Genomic DNA, 19571 nt, shown 5'->3' with positions numbered 1-19571 from the left:
TCCGGAGTTCTAGAGACAGAAAGTCAGATTTGGGGATGGACTGCACCTCTTGCCTGCTTGGACCCAAGAGTAGGAGCTACCAAGTGTCTCTTTGAGGAGTGGAACCTAGAAGACAGTGAGGATCCCAGGCTTCAGAAAGACAGTGCAGAGTCCTCTCTGGAGGCCAGGCCTTGGGCCAGCAAGCAAAGCTGTACCAGGAACCAATCCAGAGCATGCAGAGAGGGAGCTGGAATCCTGTCTCCTGGTCCACTAGTCAGCTGTTAAATTGTCCTTTGCAGACCACAGTGGCTGTTTCTGTACATCACCTGCTCATCCATAATGCTCACTATGCCTGAGCTACTAAGCTAGGAAGGCCCTGACTCTCTGTGCACATAAAACCAGAACGCTCGTAACGATATTCCAGAGCACAAACGGAAGGAACAGACAATAGTCAACACTTTTCACCTCAGAATGCCTTTTCCTCTACTTCTGTGGTGTCCAGTCTCACACAAAACAGACAAATGTGAAGCAGCTCCCTCTGGGGGTGGGGTGAGGGGAAAGCACCTTAGCCCTCCCCACCTCCAGCCCCCCAGCCCCAGCACCTCCAAGAAACACAGACGTCACAGAACATTTTGTTGAAAGTCCATTTGCCCAAAGACCGCCATCTGCTGGGAGGAGCGTTAGAGGGAGGGATTTCTGCCCTACAGGGCTGGGGTCACACTGGAAGCCTTCAGAGGACAAGTGGTACCAGGCTGAGCTTGAGAACAATGGTAGAAGGAGAGGCATGCGCTTCTTACTGAGATCTACCCCATCCAGAGTGCCTAAGTGGGAACCCCAGCTCTGTTCCCACTATTAGCTGTGAGACTTTGGGGCAACTCTTCCATGCTTCCATTTTTTTTTTTCTGTAAACTGGGACGATAACAGGCCCTACCTCACAGAGCTACTGTGAGAACTACATTAATTTGTGCCTGGCACATGGTGTTTTTTTTTTTTTTTCAAGACAGGGTTTCTCTGTGTTGTTCTGGAGCCTTTCCTGGAACTCACTCTGTAGCCCAGGCTGGCCTTGAACTCACAGAGATCTGCCTGGCTCTGCTCCCCAGTGCTGGGATTAAAGGCATGTGCCACCACCACCCGGCACATGGTACTATTATATCAACTATTATATATGGTTTGTATACATGAGTTCATTTATTCTTTAATTTTCCCTAAGACAGTAAGGAAACCAAGACTCAGAGGGCCTGAACTGGTCCATGGACAACAACTGATAAACAGCGAAGACTGGACTTGATGATCCTGGACTTCAGCTTCCAGAGCATCTACTCTTTCAGTTCTGTTTTGTCTTTAGGCAATCTCACCATGTTGCCCAGGCTGGTCTCAAACTCACCACCCTCCTCACTCAGTATTCCTGCATGCTGTGATTACTGGTGTGTGCCACCATGTCCAGCTTGAGAGTGCCTTCTCTTAACGACTGGGTGGCAGCCATCTTGGTACCCAGCTGCAAAAGGCCTCTGTACTTGTCCAGGCATGACAGGGGAATTGTAGCTGATAAAGAAGCAGACTCCAGGGCTGGAGAGATGGCTCAGAGGTTAAGAGCACGGACTGCTCTTCCAGAGGTCCTGAGTTCAGTTCCCAGCACCCACATGGTGGCTCACGGCCATCTGTAATGAGATCTGGTGCCCTCTTCTGGCCTGCAGTCATACATGCTATATACATAATAAATAAATAAATCTTTAAAAAAGAAAAAAAAAGAAGCAGACTCTAGTCCAGGAGACCCGGTAGGAACAGTTACAAGAATGGAAAAGTCCAGAAGAATTATGAAGAGGGTTTCAGAGAAGCACAAGTGAGACAAGGAGGAAAAAATATTAAATAAATATAGATAGATAGGTAGATAGATAGATAGATAAAAATCAAATCAAAAATAAAATCAAAAGCAGCCTTTGTGAACTGTAATGTGTGCAAGGAGTCAGGGACCCTGGAAAGACTGTTCAGTGGTAGAATATACGCTTAGCATGTGCAACGCTCTGGCTTCAATCCCCAGAAAAACCTAAATAAAACAAAATAAACAACCCCCGGTATGGAATGGTAATGTGTGTGACAACATGATGGTCACTGTAGTCATTGTTGAACGATTATTATTGTGCTTAGCACTGGGCTATGAGTTTGCATCTGTACCGTCTCATCAAATCCTCACAACTAGGGCAGGAGCCATGGCTCAGCAGTTAAGAACACTGGCAGCTCTCTCAGACGACCCAGGTTCAATTCCTGGCACTCTCATGATGGCTCACGATGATTTCTAACTCCAGTTCCAGGGGATCTGATGCCCTCTTCTGGCCTCTGAGGTCACCAGGCATGCATGTGGTACACAGCTATGCATGCAGACAGAACACCCCCACACATGAAATTCCTTCCCGCCCTCTCCCTGCTTCCTTTCATCTATTCTTCTTCTTCTTTTTTTTTTCTTTTTCTTTTTTTTTGGTTTTTTGAGACAGGGTTTCTCTGTGTAGCTTTGTGCCTTTCCTGGATCTGGCTCTGTAGAGCCAGGCCTCGAACTCACAGAGATCCGCCTGGCTCTGCCTCCCGAGTGCTGGGATTAAAGGCGTGCGCCACCACCGCCTGGCTCATCTATTCATTTTTTTAAGGGGGTCTCTTCAATCAATCCTAGGCTAAACTTGAACTTGATAAGTAGCCAAGGATGAATCCTAATCCTCCTGCCTCCACTTCCTGAGTGTTGGGGTTATAAGCATGTGCCACCACACCTGATGTACCATTAATATTAAGGGAAAACCAGAGCAGAAATCAATTGGGGTCAGTGATTTTCAATTTTTTCTTTTCTTTTTTTTTTCTGTTTGTTTTTGTTTTTTGAGACAAGGTTTCTCCGTGTAACAGTCTTGGTTTCATGTAACATACTTTGTAGACCAGGCTGGCCTCGAACTCACAGAGATCCCACCTGCCTCTGCCTCCTGAGTGCTGGGATAAAAGGTGTGCACCACCACAGCCTGGCTTCAATTTTTTTCTTACCAAAGACCTTCTTTCCCTTACACTTCCTAGGAGCCATAGTGTGTGTGTGTGTGTGTGTGTGTGTGTGTGTGTGTTCCACTAAACTAGCCATATATATTATTTATCTTGTTATGTAATTATTATTATATAATAACACACTGAACTTAAGAGAATTCTATAAAGCCAAAGCAAAACTAAGTACTTCAGTTTAGCCTTTGAGATTTCTGAGACAACAGATGTAGCTAGAACATCCTTATTACTAACCTTACAAACCTCATTTGAGCAGGGAACCCTAGGCAAACAAACACCAGTTGGCCAGGTCGGATGACAGGACACACACACACACACACACACACACACACACACCCGGCATGGCTGGAGGAAGGGCAATTCCCTCAGCAACGAGAGAGAAGCCAGGTGTGGGGCTTCGTCCTGTCAATTTAACTGGACTGAGAAGTACCTAGGGGACTAGCGAAGTGTACCTCTGGGTGTGTCTGTGAAGATGTTTCTGGGGAGCTTAATTAAAGGGGAAGACCTGCTCTAAAGTGGGCAGCACCATCCCAAAGACTGAGGTCACAGATGGAACGGAAGGGAGAAAAGGAGAAAGCCCACTAACTAGATTAGCCGTGTGTGTGTGTGTGTGTGTGTGTGTGTGTGTGTGTGTGTGTGTGTGTGTTGGGTGGGTGCAGGGCTTCCTGGGCCACTGTACTATGAACTTCTCTACCCACCATGCTCTCCTACCACGATGGACCACCTCTGCAGCACAGGCACAGCAACACTGAAGCATTCTACTATGGTCTGAAGCTTCTGAAACCATAAGCCAAAATGAGTCCTCCTTCTCAGAAACGGTTCTCTTAGGTGTTTTGCCACAGCAACAAAAAGTCGAATGCACTAGGTTTTGGGTGCATGCAGGGAAGGACAAGAGCCCTGGTTAGCAGGCAGAGGCAAGGCACTGCTTTTCAACCCCACCATGCTTTCTGCTGCTGTTTTAGGCTGACCTTTCTCCGGGCACGGTCTCATGCAGCTCATGGTCTTGACCTTGTTATGGAGCGACAGCTGGAATTACAGGTGTGCACCACCATGGCCGATTTACACAGTGATGAGGATCGAACCCGGGTTTTCGTGCACAGTAGGCAAACATTCTACCAGCTGAGTTACCTATCCCCAGCCCTCGTCTTGTTTTGGAGACAAGATCTCAGCACGCAGCCTTGGTTAGCCTGAAATTTGCAGTGTAGTAGAACAGGCTGGTTTTGAGCTTGTAGCGATGATCCTTCCCACGGAGCCTCCTGAGTACGGAGATCACAGGCCTGTGCCGCATGCTTGGCTCAGTTGTTACTTTGTGATCGCTTTAGTTCAAGCACTACTGATATTGTGGCACATTACTTCTCGTGATTGCAGTAAACACTGGGGAAAGGCAGAGCCCTGCCGAGCACCCCAAAGGGTGTTCCTTGCTAGTGTCTGTGCACACTCTTCTAAAAGAATGTGGTCCTTGGGGCTGGAAAGATGGCTCAGTGGTGAAGAGCACTGGCTGCTCCTGCAGAACAACCCAGGATTGGACAGAGGCACCCACACAGCGGCCCACAACCATCTGTAACCTTGGCTCCAGGGAACTGGATGCCCTCTTCTGGCCTCCAAGGACACCAGGCAAGCTGGTAGTGTACGTATATATATGTAGGCAGGCAAGACACGGAAGATAAAAATAAATCTTTCCGATGTTTGAGACAAGGTCTCTCTCTATGGCCCTGACAATGCTAGAACTCACAGAGATCTGCCTGCCTCTGTCTCCCAAATGCTGGGACTAAAGGCAAGGGCCACAATGCCCAGCTAAAAATAAATATTAAAAAAAAAAAAAAAAGTACCATGTTCCTGCAGAGGTCAAGGAGAAAACCTCCTGCACGGAAGCACCCTTACAGTTGTGTTAAAAGAACTGCAGGAAACCAGGTGTGGTGCAGGCCTGTGGACGTCTTCAGCCAGTCTGGGTCGTGAGGACCTGGGGCAGGTCTGTAAGTGTCTTCCGACTGAACATTATTTTAAGTTTTTATTTGTTTTGTTTTGTTTTTTCAGGACAGGGTTTCTCTGTGTAGCCCTGGCTGTCCTGGAACTTGCCCTGTAGACCAGGCTGGTCTTGAACTCACAGAGGTCCACCTGCCTCCGCCTCTGCTGGTTTAAAAGACACTGTCTGGTTTCTTTTCAGTTTTTAAATGTGGCAATTAATTTACATTTTAGTGGGGGGGCATTTTGTTTTGTTGTTTGAGTTTTTGTTTTGTTTTCACTTTGAGACAGGGTCTCATACATCCCAGGCTGGCTTCACACTCCCCATGTGACTGAGGTGACTTTGAATTTCTAATCATCTTGCCTTCAGCCTGGAGGGCCGGGATGACAGGCGCGTATCACCAAGCCTGGCTTTAGGGAATGTTAGAGAACACACTCAGGGAGGGGCGTGCAGTCTAGGCCAGCTGAGCCAGATCCCCAGCCCTAATTTACAGATGGACCCTTGTGCAAGCCAAAGTCATCTTGCAGGCCCAAAGTTAACAAACCTCACAGGAAATGTGTACACATTGTAGGGAGAGTAATAACTTCCACTTGGCTGTTCTGTTTTCCTTTTTTCAGTCAGGCTTTTGTTATCCATCACTGGACGACCTCGTACTTGTACAGCCCGAGCTGACCTCGAATGCACAACAACCCTAGCTCAGCCTCCTAAGTGCTGGAACCACAGGCATGAGTCACCCTGCTTGGTGCTCAGCAGACCTTTCTGAAGTGTGAAAAAAACCTTCAAGTGACACCCCACCCTGTACCTCCTGCTAGCTCGCTTGCTGGCTCGATTTGCTCTTGTGCTGAGGAAGGGCAAGTCCTCATGAATTTCTAAGAGATAGAGTGGGGTGAGGGGGTGGGAGGGTGAGGGTGGGAGCTCATGCTGGGATGAAACAAAAGTCCTGGGACTGCTGGTGGAGTAACAAAAGGGTGAATTTCTACCTCTCTCAGATGGGTTGAGAGCTAAGGGAACTTGAGGGAGTGAGGCTTAGTTAGCATTCTTACAAAACTTCCTTGTTATTATTGTATGTGTGTGGGTGTCCTGCCTGGGTGTGTGTCTGTGTCCAACTTTGTTCCTGGTCCCCGGGAAGGCCAGGGAAAGCATCAGATCCCCTGGAACTGAGTTACAGATGCTTGTCGGCCGCCATGTGGGCGCTGGGAATCAAACCCAGATCTTCTGGAAGAGCAGCCAGAGTTCTCAACCACCGGGCCACCTCTCCAGCCTCAAGGGCTTATCCTTCTAAGAGACAAGGGGGCAGGAGAGCAGAGGGTCCCCACAGCCCAGCGCTGGGTGCAGCTGAGGCCGTGTGGTTTGAGAACGTGTGATGTGAGAATCTACCTTACTGGCCAGTGACAGGCAGGGGCGCGGAGCCCGCCGAGGACTCTCCAGCTTGACGATGCTGATGAACCCAGGCTCCAAGTTGTCGTCGTCACTGGCGTTGCACAGGTACAGGGGGTGGGACTGCAGAGAGACAAAGACCTGTGTTAGAGGAGCCCTGGGGAGCAGGCATGAGCTGCGGCCGAGAACCCAACACGTCGACATCATTCTAGGCAGGCTTCAGGGTGGCCTCTTTTTAAAAAAATGTTTAAAAATAATGTGTGTGTGTGTGTGTGTGTGTGTGTGTGTGTGTGTGTGTGCGCGCGCATGTGAGCACATAGGTGCCATGGTGTGTATGTGGAGGACAGAGAACACGTTCCAGGGACTGGTTTTCTCCTTCCATCATGGGATCTAGGGAATCGAACTCAGGTCGCCAGGCTTGCATTGCAAGTACTTTTGTCTGCTGAGCCATCTTGCTGGCCGAGTAGGTCTCTCGGAACTATGAAAGAGTAGGCCTTCCCTGGGCATGGCTGATGCCTGTAACTCCAGAAGCAGAGGCAGGAGGTTTGCCAGAAGTATGAGGCCAGTTACACAGTGAGTTTCAGGTCACCGTATCTCAAAAACAGTCTTATTACTAGGTAGTTTCATATTAAACTAGTAATCATTATTTCTCACTTCAGAGGTGCTGGGGGTACGGGGTGGGGAGGATGGGAAGGAGGGGCACTGCAGACAGGACCTAAATGAAGAACCTGCTGTGAAAGCTGCAGGACCCTTACACCATACGGACCAAATACAGATGGCTTTTCTCCTGACCACAGTGTCTCCTGAACCTTCTATGTGCTCCCAAACCTCCAGGCTCAGAGTGCTCATGTGCTCTGCCTTCTGTCCTTCTGTCCTTGAAGGCAGTGTCAGCTGCCACTGGTGGCTTTTTGGGATGCCTCGACAGCTACTGCCCTGTAGATTCTGGCCTCTGTCTTCTAACTCATTACACCCGCCCTTACTTCTCACTTTGCCTGTGAGTGCCCTGTGCCCATCATGGGATCAAGCAAACTGCTGGAGGAGGCTGTCTTCGGATGAAGCTTGGCCAGGACTTAAGGACTGAACAACACAATCCCTGGCCACAGGAATGACACAGTAGAGATGGGACCATCTCTGCCCATCCTCAGTCTCAGCTCTGGGACTATGGATGGTCCAGTCCAAGACTTGACCTCTCAGCCAAACTGGTACAGAATAATGACTAAAGAAAAAACGGGCCAGCTATGTGAACGGAAATCCTAAGACCCTTCATCAGAGAAATGAGACCCTTTACTAAACAACCTATTCTTTGAAAAATGATAACATTTAATTTATTCTGTGTGCACATCTGTGTGCACATGCGGTATGCTTGCCACGGTGTATATGTGGCGGCCAGAGGATGACTTGTGGGGACCCAGGGGATTGAACCTGAGTCTTCAGGCTTGTTGACAACCCCATTGAGCCATCCCACCGGTCCTTCATTCAGGACAATTCTAAAACATATTGGAATCTAATTTTCCCAAAGTGGTAAGAAAACAAAGTTGTGGGCTGGAGAGGTGGCTCAGAGGTTAAGAGCACTGGCTGCTCTTCCCGAGGTCCTGAGTTCAATTCCCGGCAACCACGTGGTGGCTCACAACCATCTGTAATGAGATCTGGTGCCCTCTTCTGGCCTGCAGTCAGTCATACATGCTGTATACATAATAAATGAATGAATGAATGAATGAACGAATGAATGAAAACAAGTTGTGTTTGCTTGTCCCTGGATAATCCTACAGGTGAGGGGTTCCCATGTCTCGGCAAGAGTGTAATTTCCTACACAGGAGTGGCTGAGACTTCACTCTCCGCTGATGCTAAAGTTTGAAGTACTTTCAGAAAGAGCCACCAGAAGAACCACAAAGAATTTCAAGTTGTTGATGATGATGATGTCCACTATGGGTTTAAAACCACAGTAGCTTTCTGAAAGCTTTCTCAGGCTCATCTCTTACTGACTCAGACATAGTAGGTTCTCAATTGATCTGTACCATGTTGCTTTGCATCATAGCCTTGATAATAACATCTCTGGGTGGGAAGAAGTGGATCTATTCTCATTTCCAGAATTTAAGGGTTGCTGGCTTGGTGGCGATGGAGCCTCGGTGTGGGAAAAAGGGTATACGCTCTTGTCTCCAGAAAATGAATGGCATGAGGCTGGGTTGTTTTCTCTTCAATGAATATCCTGGCTTCAGTCTGCCTATCCAACCATCCATCCATTCCTTTCGTGTGTGTGTGTGTGTGTGTGTGTGTGTGTGTGTGTGTGTGTATGTATTACACATGTTCATTTTTGTGTGTATGTGCACATGTGAGTAAAGCCAGAGATTGAACCTGGAAGTCTCAATGCACCTTACTTTAATAGATTGGGTCTCTCACTGAGCCTGGAGCTTGTCAATTAGGCTAGACTGGCTAGCCAGCGTCCTCCCAGGTACTTGCCTGTGTCTGCCTCCACAGCACTGGGATTACATGTGTGCACAACATACCTAGCTTTTTTTTTTTTTTTTTTAAGGTTTATTATTTCTATTTTGTCTGTATGAGTGCTTGCCCTGAATGTGCACAACTCGGGTACTTGGTGCCTGAGGAGGCCAGAAGAGGGCATCAGATCCCCTGAAACTAGACTTCTAGACAGCTGTGAGCTGCCATGTGGGTGTTAGAAACCAAATCCAGGTCCTCTGCCAGAGTGGCCAGTGAACTGAGTAGCCATCTTTTCAGCCGGTGCCCAGCTTTTTTGTTTGTTTGTTTGTTTGTTTTGTTTTTCGAGACAGGGTTTCTCTCTGTAGCTTTGTGCCTTTCCTGGAACTCACTTGGTAGCCCAGGCTGGCCTTGAACTCACAGAGATCCGCCTGGCTCTGCATCCCGAGTGCTGGGATTAAAGGCGTGCGCCACCACCGCCTGGCTGGGCGTCCAGCTTTTTAACATGGTGCTGGGGGCGGAGCTCCACTTTGTATGGCAAACACTTTACTGCGCATGCACGCCATCTCCCCAGCTCTCCAGTCATTCCTTAATCCTACCAACCCTGCAGGCTCCCACTGGGCCCTGTAAGCACACGGCACTGTGGGGTCCTGATGCTAGCATGTTCAAGAGACTGTTGGAGGACACGAGAAGCAGAGACCTACAATTCCATATGAGGAAGAGAGCGTTTATCGCAAGGGCGACTTGACAGCTTTATCAGGGGCTGACCCACGAAAGAGGGGAGAGGTCATTCCCGGCAGAGGAAGCCACCTGTACCTGAGAACACAGGTTGAGATCGGTCTGTGGGAAGATGGGTCAGGTGTGAGAGCAGGACAGCAGGGGAGGAGGCTGAGAAGAGCAGCAGGAGCCAGAGGATGTGAGGAGGAGAGCCGGACACAGCTGTGCCAACGGAACAGAAACTCCTGGGCCACAGAAATGAACCACAGAAGTCCACTGCTTTGACTAGCTTGCCCTCGCTTCTCAGGCCAGCTCCCTAAGACCCCAAGACATCTCCCACTGAGCAGAGGGCAGATATGGAAAGGGAAGATTTGCAATTATTTACCCACCACTCTGTCCCAGAGTCTCACTGGAGAACTGTCATCCTGTTGGAGAATGCCTCTGGCAAGGTGGAAGAGGAGACCCGGGAGTTGGAATCAGCAGATTGTCTGATTCTGAACCAACATCCAAGGGTAAGAGAATGGGAGGCGATGGGCCACCGTGAGTGTCTTCTGCCTTCCAGGGCTTCAGGCCTCATTTCACTGTGAGGCAGGCACTGCCTCCATGTATAAGGAAGAGCTTGGAGCTCAGAGAAGCCAAGGTCACTCAAGATTAGAACTTAGCTTGTCGGATTCCAACCTCTGCAGTCCTGGAGCTCAGTATGAATGCAGTCAGTCAGAGAACAGTACTGCAATTACTATCGTCTCGGCCAACAGTGATCGCGAGGAGAACAGCCGTTTGTAGTCACTGTTCTGAGCACCTAAGTCTTTTCACCTGCACGTCACTGTGAGGTAGAAGCTATTATTGTCCCTCCTCTGATCTGAGGCACCAAAAGGTTAAGAGTTCCAGGGCTGGGACCTGACACCAGCAGGATTGGAGGAAACCGAATAGAAGAATAAGTTAAAGGGGGAAAACGGGAGAGCCGGGCCTGGTGTCACATGCCTGTAATCACAACACTCAGAGGGCCGAGACTGAAGGAAAGCCACGGGTCCCGGGCCAGCGTGGGCTACACAGTGAGTGTCAGGCCAGCCTGAGCTTCGGTGTTTACATTTGACTCTGAAAGCATGATAGATATCCTTCCCCCACTCATAACCAAATTATTTGTCTCACTAATTCTGCGGGGTACTTCCTGTTGTTTGAGACAGGGACGGACTATGTAGAGAAGCAACTTCCATTGTTCTTCCCTGTAAGCTTTCTGTCTCTGCCCCCCAAGTCCCGAGATTATAAGTGTGCGTCATCATGACTGGCCAATTATATATTTGTAAAGTCAAAAGACCCCCAAAACAAGTTCCTAGAATGCTGGTGAACCCCCAGGATGTTGTCCTGGGTACTCCTCACACATTCTTTGAGGGACCCAACCAACCCCACAACCATGGTTCTCTACTTACAGCCTCTTCTTGAGTGCCAGATCCCTATGTCCAAAAGTCTCTACACCCTTCTGTGTGAAGAATCTTAAGTGAGATGCCTCAAACCCAGCCTGCTCAAGACTGACCGAATCACTGTGTGGTCTAAAACTGGGTCTCCAGTGTTCCCTGTCTTGGGGATCAGAAGCATAATCTACCCGTCACCCAGCCAGGGGCTACCCACCCAGTCTCCTCTATTTCCTTCAAACATCAACATGTAAGAAATCAACAAATAAGCGGGGCAGTGGTGGCTCATGTCTTTAATCCCAGGACTCAGGAGGCAGGGGCAGGAGGATCTCTGTGAGTTCGAGGCCAGCCTGATTTACAGACAGAGCTACACCTTGAGACCTGGTCTCAAAAAAAAAGGAAAGGAAGTCCCCAAACTTGATCGGCTCTATACAAACACTTCTCCACTGGGACTCTTCTCACTGAGGCTGCTCAGAGACTCCCTCTCCTGCAGCCCCAGACAGAGAGGAACCATCTGGTCATCATTCCAGGTTCATCATAAAGTGGGAGGCTCAGGAGTCCAGGTAGCTGTCTCTTTGCTCCTCTTTCTTCCCAACGCAGCCCAGCTCCTTTAACGGCCGCCATTACTGCTACCCGGAATCACTAGAAACTTAACTAGGCTTGCCGTACCTCGCTCGTCCCTTATACTGCGGCACGGTAGCTTAACCGCTAACTTGAGCGTGCTCGCCTCTATGGAAAGCCCTCACCCGGCTCCTCACAGCTCTTGGGATGAAGTCTGCACTCTTCCATGCCTGGTCTGGGCTTGGGGATACGGCTCAGTGAGGAAAAGTACTTTCTGTGTGGGCCTTGATTATGGAACCCACACAAAGGTAGGGGACAGTCGACTCTACAGAGTTGATTATCTCACATCCACATGTGTGCCATGGCACGCATGTCCACACATACAAATCACGTATGTGTGCATGCCCACCAGAGACACACGGACACAGATTTTAAGGGCTGTGTCTGGGCTGGGCTTGCCTCATGGCTTACTCTCTCTTCCTATCACCCCCGCCCCTGCACTCCATGTCCAAAAATAACCTCCTGCTCCACATCCCTAAACACACTTCCGGCATTTGCTGATCTGTCCTGCATTTCCCTAATCATAGTCTTATCCCACTGTGGGGCATTTGTCTGCTGTCTTCCCTCCCTGTCCCTCGGGACACCTGTCCCCCCACTGTCCTGTCAGTGCCTGCTGGGCATGGGCTGCTCAGGATTTGTTGGTTATCAAGGGTCTACAGCCAGATGGCTGGCAGAGGATTCTTAAGACAGCATAGTGTACATACACCAAAACCCTGGCAATGGTTGCTTTGGAAAAGCCCGGAGAGGCAGAAAGTGGTGAGGGAGGACCGTGGAACTGGAAGAATGAGAAGGAACAATGGCTTTCTGTCTTTCCTTTCCTGACTTTTCTCTCCTTCATCTCCTCGTCTCAGGAGCATTTGCCAGAAGCCAAGGCTGGCTAAGAGCTCCTTTCCTGGCTTGGGTGAAAAGTGAACTCTCCCGGGAAGTGCAAATGTCCTGAAGGAAGGAAGAAGTGGAGTGTGGCGGGGATCCTGCCTCCAGAACCTTAAAGGGGTGAAGAGGAGTCTAGTCTGTACCAAGCAGTGAGACTCTGAGGCCTGTGCCCCAGAAGGAGCATGGCCCCTGCAGAAGGGTGAACGATAGGTATGGGGAGACTGGACCTCAGTAGAAAGGGTGCACCCCCTCAGATCCGCCCCCCCTCGCCTGTCTCTTCTTTCCTCTCTGACACAGGGTCTCATGTAGACCAGGTTAGCCTCTCAAACTCAATATATAGGGAGGATGAATGAATTTCTGATCTTCCTCCTCCTCCTGAGTGCTAGGGTTACAGGCATGTGCCCCCACACTTGGCAGATCCAGGGCTGGGGTGGAACCTAGGGCTTCATGCTGCTCCATGACTTGGCCTACTGAGCCATATCCACAGACAAGAAACACATCCAAACTTTTGTTTTTTCTTTCAGTGCTGGAGACTGGGGCCCAGGACCATGTGCATGCTAGCCACATGCTCTTCCACTGAGCTTCAGCCTCCTCCTCCTCCCTTCCTCCTCCTCCTCCTCCTCCTCCTCCTCCTCCTCCTCCTCCTCCAAGAGTACCTGTATCTGGATAACAGGCATTTACGGTGATGATCTCGGGTATCAGGGGGTTCCCTAGCTAATCTACCCCTGGGGTTTTGCGCTCCTTCCTTTATGAAGGGAAGCTCCCTTGCACCAAATTTCTGTTCACCTTGAGAGATGGGGCCTTGGGAACAGATTTAACAGAAAATATGTAACATTTCTTGTACAGTCCAATCAGTAGTGTAAGAAACACTCTCTCCACATTTTTGCATGGTTTGACTTGGTTACAAGTATCAAGTATCCTCAGATTAAACATGCAAACCAGTCATTCCGACCAAGACTGTTCATGACCTAGCTAGGAAGCTTGTTCTGAGTGAACACAGAGGCAGCCTTCACCCATCCTTCCAGGCATTCCAGCCAAAAGGAAGGCTCCTGGGGAGAGAGCAGGTCTAGGGACACTTGTTTCCTTAGGATGCAAGGGCTCCTAATCACAAATAGGAAAACGTTGGCCCACCCATTCTTTCAGTGATATTAAATGGGGACCAAGTGCTTTTAAAATTCACGGAGGGTGTGGCTGAGCAGGGCTCCCAGAAACTGGAGAAGTTTAAGGATTGGTGGGTGGTATGTGTTCTCAAGAGAAGCCACGGGTTGGGATGGTCCTTAGAGGTATCACGAGGGAGGTCCAGATCACTTAGGTTTAGAACTGGCTTTGCACACACTTACACTCCTCGGCAAAAAACGTGAAAATTGGTGTGAGTGTGTATGTGTGGGGGTGTCTTACGTTGTAATCCTTTTGTTCTAAGAGACATGGTCTTGCTATGTTGCTTAGGATTGCCCTGAACTTCTGGGCTCCAGAAACCCTTCTGCTTTAACCTCTGGAATAGCTAGGTCTCCAGCTGTGGACTCCAGCTGTGGACTCTAGCTCTTGGCCATTAGTTTCACGCTTTGTTTTAGTGATAGGGTCTTGCTGTGTAGCTTAGGTTGACTTAAACTCTTGTCTCTCTTGCTTCAGCCTACTCAGTGCTAGGGTAACAGGCATGGATGCGGCCCCCGGCTGTACTTCATATTTTTAAATCCATGTTCTTCCTTTAACTCATTCATTCTGGTTTAATTCCCTTCCAAGACAGAGGTAAGGTTCAAATTCAAATGATCTCACTATTTACCTGTGGGACCTTGGGCAACTTACTCTCTGAGCTTCGTAGCCTTCATTTCAGGATGAGAACAACAATAACAAAAAGATTTCTGCTCATCCCGAGGACCAGAGATAATGATTAGCAAGTGCCCAGCACAGACCAACACCTAGCAAGTGCTCATGAAATGGGAGCGGGCTTTATTACTGTACTTACAATAACAATTCTCTTCTTATTCCTGGAAGAGACAAGGCCCTTTCTGACTCCTTCCTCCCTTGGCGGTCAACAGTGCCTCTGAATGCCAGCATTCCGCAAGGCACAGTCTGGGACAGCTCATTAGCCACGGTCACTTCCCTCCTGTTCTCAGCCCTCCAAACCCCACTGAACAAGCTCTTCCAGTTTTCAGCCCGCCTCCTTCCCATGTGACCTCGTTACGGCCTCACAAAGGGCATTCCAGGGCTCAAGTGAGCTCTGTACTTCACGCCGGTCTTAGCTCTTCGGCATCTGTCGCCTCCTCTTGGGCGTGGGCTTTTGCAAGCCACTGCACTATCTCCCATTTCCCAGCCCTCTCCTCCCCCCACCTCTGCCACAATCATCTTTCAGGTCTCCGATTCCACTCAGACCTTCACCCAGCCCTTGGCCAGGTAACTTTACTGCCGCCGGCTGCTCCGGGTTTGCCTTTGTAATCAGGAGCACTGGCCAGACATCAAAGGCGCCCTTCTCCCCATTTCCTCTTTCCAGATTTTATAATCATCCTCACCAGTGCACCCTCCATTACTTGAACTTAGAACTACCTGACTTTTATCTCAGGCAGCAGGACACACCAGCATCATAAAATAAAGCTCTTGTTGCTTGGGGAAAAGCAGACCCGCATGCTGGCCTGGCTCCTGGCTCCTGGTTTTTCGAGACAGGGTTTCTCTGTGTAGCTCTGGCTGTCCTGGAACTCACTCTGTAGACCAGGCTGGCCTCAGAGATCAGCCCGCCTCTGCCTCCTGAGTGCTGGGATTAAAGGCGTGTGTCACTACTATCTGGTTTATCTTATTTATTATTTATTTTTTTGAAACAAGGTCTCACGTAGCCTAGGCTGACTTCAAACTCATCTTGTAGTTGACATTGGCCTTGGATGATCAGATGCCTCCATTTCCCAAGTGCTGGGATGGCCTGCCTGGCCATTGTGTAATTTTTTTAAGCTACAGAAGAAGAGCATATGGGTGGGGAGAGAGAATCTCCCTATGGAGCAGGGGTGTTAGTGAGCGAGGGGGCAGACCAGAGTGGGTGTGCTAGAGTGGGCTAGGGAAGTAGAAAAGTCTGAGGGACAAGCCCAGTTCAAAGTCTAGCCTGGGGTTTTGCATGTCACAGGCCTACACAGTGTTTGGGAAAGAATGAAAAATAGGGCTGGAGACGGTTGGGGATTTAGCTCAGTGGTAGAGCGCTTGCCTAGCAAGCCCAAGGCCCTGGGTTCGATCCTCAGCTCAAAAAAAAAAAAAAAAAAAAAAAAAAATGGGGCTGGAGAGATGCTCAGTGGTTACGAGCACTGACTGCTCTTCCACAGGGCCTGGGTTTGATTCCCAGCACCCACATCAAGTGGCTCACAACTGCCCTGTAACTACAGTTCCAGGGATCTGACTCCCTCTCTGGCCTCCATGGGCACCAGGCATACATGTAATGCCCATATGTACATGCAGACAAAACATCCATACACATAAATAATAATTTATTTTTTTTTAGTGCAGGAAGGAATAAACTGGATTTGAATCCAGTTGGCAAACAGTTTATAGAAGAGATATGAATTGCTAAATGCCTAGCCTGGCTCGTACCTATCTGAGATCTTCAAAACTTGCTTTCAGTTTGATGTGGTACATGTCTGTAGTTCCTGTTACCTGGGAGGGTAGAGTGGGAATATTGCTTGGGCTTGAGCAATACTTACCTCAAAAACAAACTTGCTTTTTCACAGAAGAGGAGAATGGAATTCTAGCTAAAGAGGGGTGGGGTTTTCCTGGACTGAGTCCCTGCCCTATCTGCGTCGCCATGCCTCCAGGAATACCAACTAGAGAGGTACATGGCATGAACAACACACGTCAGCCCACCTCCTTCCCGTGTGAGCACACAGCCCCTCACGGAGCTGCAGTACAGGCCCCGGGCCAGAAGGCTTCGGAATCCACCCCTGCTTCTAGGAGTCTCAGTTTAGCAAGCCGGAATCTGGGTCTATCCGCTCCTCTGCCTCTGCGCCTTTCCAGCTCTGCCTCGGCTTCTTCCTGACAGTAACGTCCCTTCTTAGTTATTGTAGTTTTTTGAGACAGGGTTTCTCTGTGCAGCCTTGGATATCCTGGAACTCACTCTGTAGCCCAGGCTGGCCTCGAACTCATAGAGATCCACCTGCCTCTGCCTCCCAAGTGCTGGGATTAAAGCTGTGCGTTACCACTGCCCTGTTTGCTTCCAACCACAACCAAGGCAGAGGAGACTTGGTACAGAGATGCTTTTCCAGCGAATAGTCCCTGCTCACTTGGGGTGACAAAGGTGTATCCTGAAATTGGAGGCCACAAGCTTAGACCAGAACAATGATCCCTCACCCCATAGGAAAGACGTCATTCTTCCATTTCAGAATCTACCTGTCCTCTTCTCAGAGGGTGTCTAAGTTCCACGCAGTACTTAGACACACCCCCCCCCATGCCATGAAAACAGTCTCCTGGGGCCTCCTCACCCCTAGCCTCTTTGTCTGGAAGATTCAGAAGCAGGAGAAACAAGAGCTGGCCGCTGGGGGTTGTTTCAGAATCACCGTGACATCAGCCAAGAAAGCGTGCAGGGGTGGGGGGAAGGGGGGCTATGATACTCTCAGCCACCACTCGCGTGCAGACCTTGTATACCGTTACACAGTCGTACACCCACACCATGGCGTTCCCGTCATCGGTGACTGCTGTGTGAGCGCCGTCCAGCCAGACTGCAGCGGAGGTCACAGAGCTGGAGCACAGCCCATTCCGGCGGTCCCCGGAACGCTGCTGGAAACAAATGGGCTGTGCCGGCAGTTGGAAAAGGCGTAATACACACATAGCCTGGCACTGATGATAAACCTCCATGCTAATGCACCTTCAACACCCTGGGGTTGTTTCTCAAGCGTTGTTTGAACGCCTGCTCCTTACAGAACGTTTACTGTAAAACTTGCCAGGTCACACCGACAGCAGCTGGCTGTACTTGGGTTTACCTCGTCTCTTGAGTGCATCAAGAAGCCCTGCTGAGCAGGGCATGGTGGTGCACCCCTGGGGTCCCAGCACTCAGGAGGCAAAGGCAGGAGGAACGTCACAAGTTTGAGGCCAGCCCGGTCTACATAGTGACTTTCAAGCCAGCTAGAGCTACATAGTGAGACCCTGTCTCAAAAAGCTCCCTGATGATACGCTATTAAAAAAAAAAAAAATGGAAAAACCCTTGTCCCTAGAAAGAGGCCATTCAAGTACACCTCTAACCCTTTAACTAACTGGTAGGCTGAGGCAGGAGGATAACCATGAGTCCCAGGCCAGTCTGGGCTACAGAGATCCTGTTCAAACCCCCACACAAGGGGCTGGTTTTGTAGCTCAGCTGACAGAGTGACAGAGTTCATACCTAGCATACGCAAAGCCTTAGGCTGGATCCCCAGTACCATATAAAACAAAACATGGTGGCACACACCTGTAATCCCAGGACTCTGGGCGGCAGAGGGAGGCAGGGTGATCAACTCAAAGTCATTCTTGGCTTCATAGAGGTCAAGGCAGTGGGTTGTGGTAAGGCCTTGTCTCAAAACAACAACAACATCCCCAGACAACTCCTCTCCAATGCCTTATCCACAGGCTGGGTGTGGGGACACTCCGGGAGACAAAGGCAAGAAAATCAAGAGTTCAAGGCCTGGCTCAGCTGCATAGTGAGCTTGAGAACCAGCTTGTGCTACATGAGACCTCGTCAGAAAACACAACAGAGAGAGAGAGAGAGAGAGAGAGAGAGAGAGAGAGGTGGTGGGGAGGGGGAGAGGAGGAGGAGGAAGAGAAGGAGGAAGAGGAAGAAGAAAAGAATCTACCTCAAGGGCCTGGTTGGGTAACCACGTAGGTTCTGTAAGTGCGTTCTGATGTCGGCATAGTGGCAAACTGCCGATCCCATTTCTCAGACTATCCCCCTGGTAGGAATGACCCCAGGTTCAGGGGCACTAGGAAGTTACTCACAGAGTATGAGTAAAGAAGAGGGACCATTAAGGATCAGTGGTTACAACAAGTACCTTGGGAAGGAAGGCTGAGAAAGAACACCAAAAATCTGAGGCTCACAAAGGTTAAATCAGCCAGGTGGTGGTAGAGCACGCCTTTCATTCCAGCACTCGAGAGGCAGAGGGTGACAGATCTCTGTGAGTTCGAGGCCAGCCTGGTCTACAGAGTGAGTTCCAGGACAGCCAGGACTGTTATTCAGAGAAACTCTGTCTTGAAAAACAAACAAAAAAAGGTTAATCTCTTAAATGATGCTGGGCACTTGAGGACTGAGGCAAGAAGCATGGTTAGATTTGAGGCCAGTCTGGGCTACACAGTAAGACCTTTTTTCTCAACACACACACACACACACACACACACACACACACACTAGGTGACACCCTAGTCATGTGACATGGATACCTGTCTTTCACCAGGTGAAGTACTCAGGGCTTAACCTCCCAGAATTCCAGGAGGCCCTGCTGATCAGCTGAGTTCTGAAACTGTCCTGTGGCTCCACTGTACAGAAAGCACCACTGAGACCTGCCAGATCTATTCAACTCTTATCCCAAGAAGATCTTTGCAGAGAAAGGCTTAGACTAGACAGATGGCTGGTTTTCGGGATGATAGCCCTAATCTTCTCATTTCCAAGATGAGCATTCTGGAAGTTTCCCCAAGGTCCTTCTGGGGCAGGGCCTTACCTCCTTCCGCAGGGAGTTAACTAATTGTCCTTTTACACTTAACCCAATAAACTATAATAGCTTTGGCATGTTCTGTCTTATGTCTTCACTGTTTCTATTCTGGCCAAACTCATGTCCAAGATGGTAGGAATTTAGAAGCCTGATAGAAGCAGGTAATGTTTGTTCCAAATCATCATTGAGGTTAAGACTTTGAAGTTTAAAAGGCCCAAGACTAAAGCCAGACAGTTCTTATGAAAATACCAAAAGAGCAGAGTGTGATGTTGAGCACCTTTAATCCTAGGATTCAGTTGGCAGAGGCAGAGGGCAGAGGCAGGGGAGGCATAGCTCTGGGAGTTCCAGGACAGCCATGGTTACACAGAGAAATCCTGTCTTGAGAAGACAAAAATAAAAAAAAAAAGAAGAAGAAGAAAGAAGGAAGGAAAAGAACAAAGGAATGAAGTCTAAGGAAACTAGAGTATTTATTTAAATGTGCCAGAGGCTCACGGGAACTACCAGTAGAGCCAGTCAACACCGCTGGTTGATGAC

General features: G+C 49.3%; 1 protein-coding gene across 3 annotated transcripts in view; it reads right to left on the bottom strand.

Moving 5' to 3' along the window:
• Rnf43 (ring finger protein 43) overlaps window positions 1–19571 on the bottom strand; it is a 72653-nt gene that overhangs the window by 10365 nt on the left and 42717 nt on the right. For 2 of the 3 annotated variants that reach the window (XM_028878240.2, XM_028878241.2), the window contains one exon: window positions 6347–6469. In XM_028878240.2, coding sequence (XP_028734073.1) covers window positions 6347–6469 — 123 coding nt within the window. Of the gene's footprint in view, window positions 1–6346; window positions 6470–14362; window positions 14782–19571 lie in introns of those variants that run through there. The other variant, XM_037201636.1, reaches the window with a different exon arrangement.

The sequence above is a fragment of the Peromyscus leucopus genome, chromosome 8b (assembly GCF_004664715.2).
Source record: "Peromyscus leucopus breed LL Stock chromosome 8b, UCI_PerLeu_2.1, whole genome shotgun sequence".
Taxonomy (NCBI): Eukaryota; Metazoa; Chordata; class Mammalia; order Rodentia; family Cricetidae; genus Peromyscus; species Peromyscus leucopus.
The sequence above is the reverse complement of the archived record's forward strand: the minus strand, read 5'-3'. Positions and strand labels throughout refer to the sequence as shown.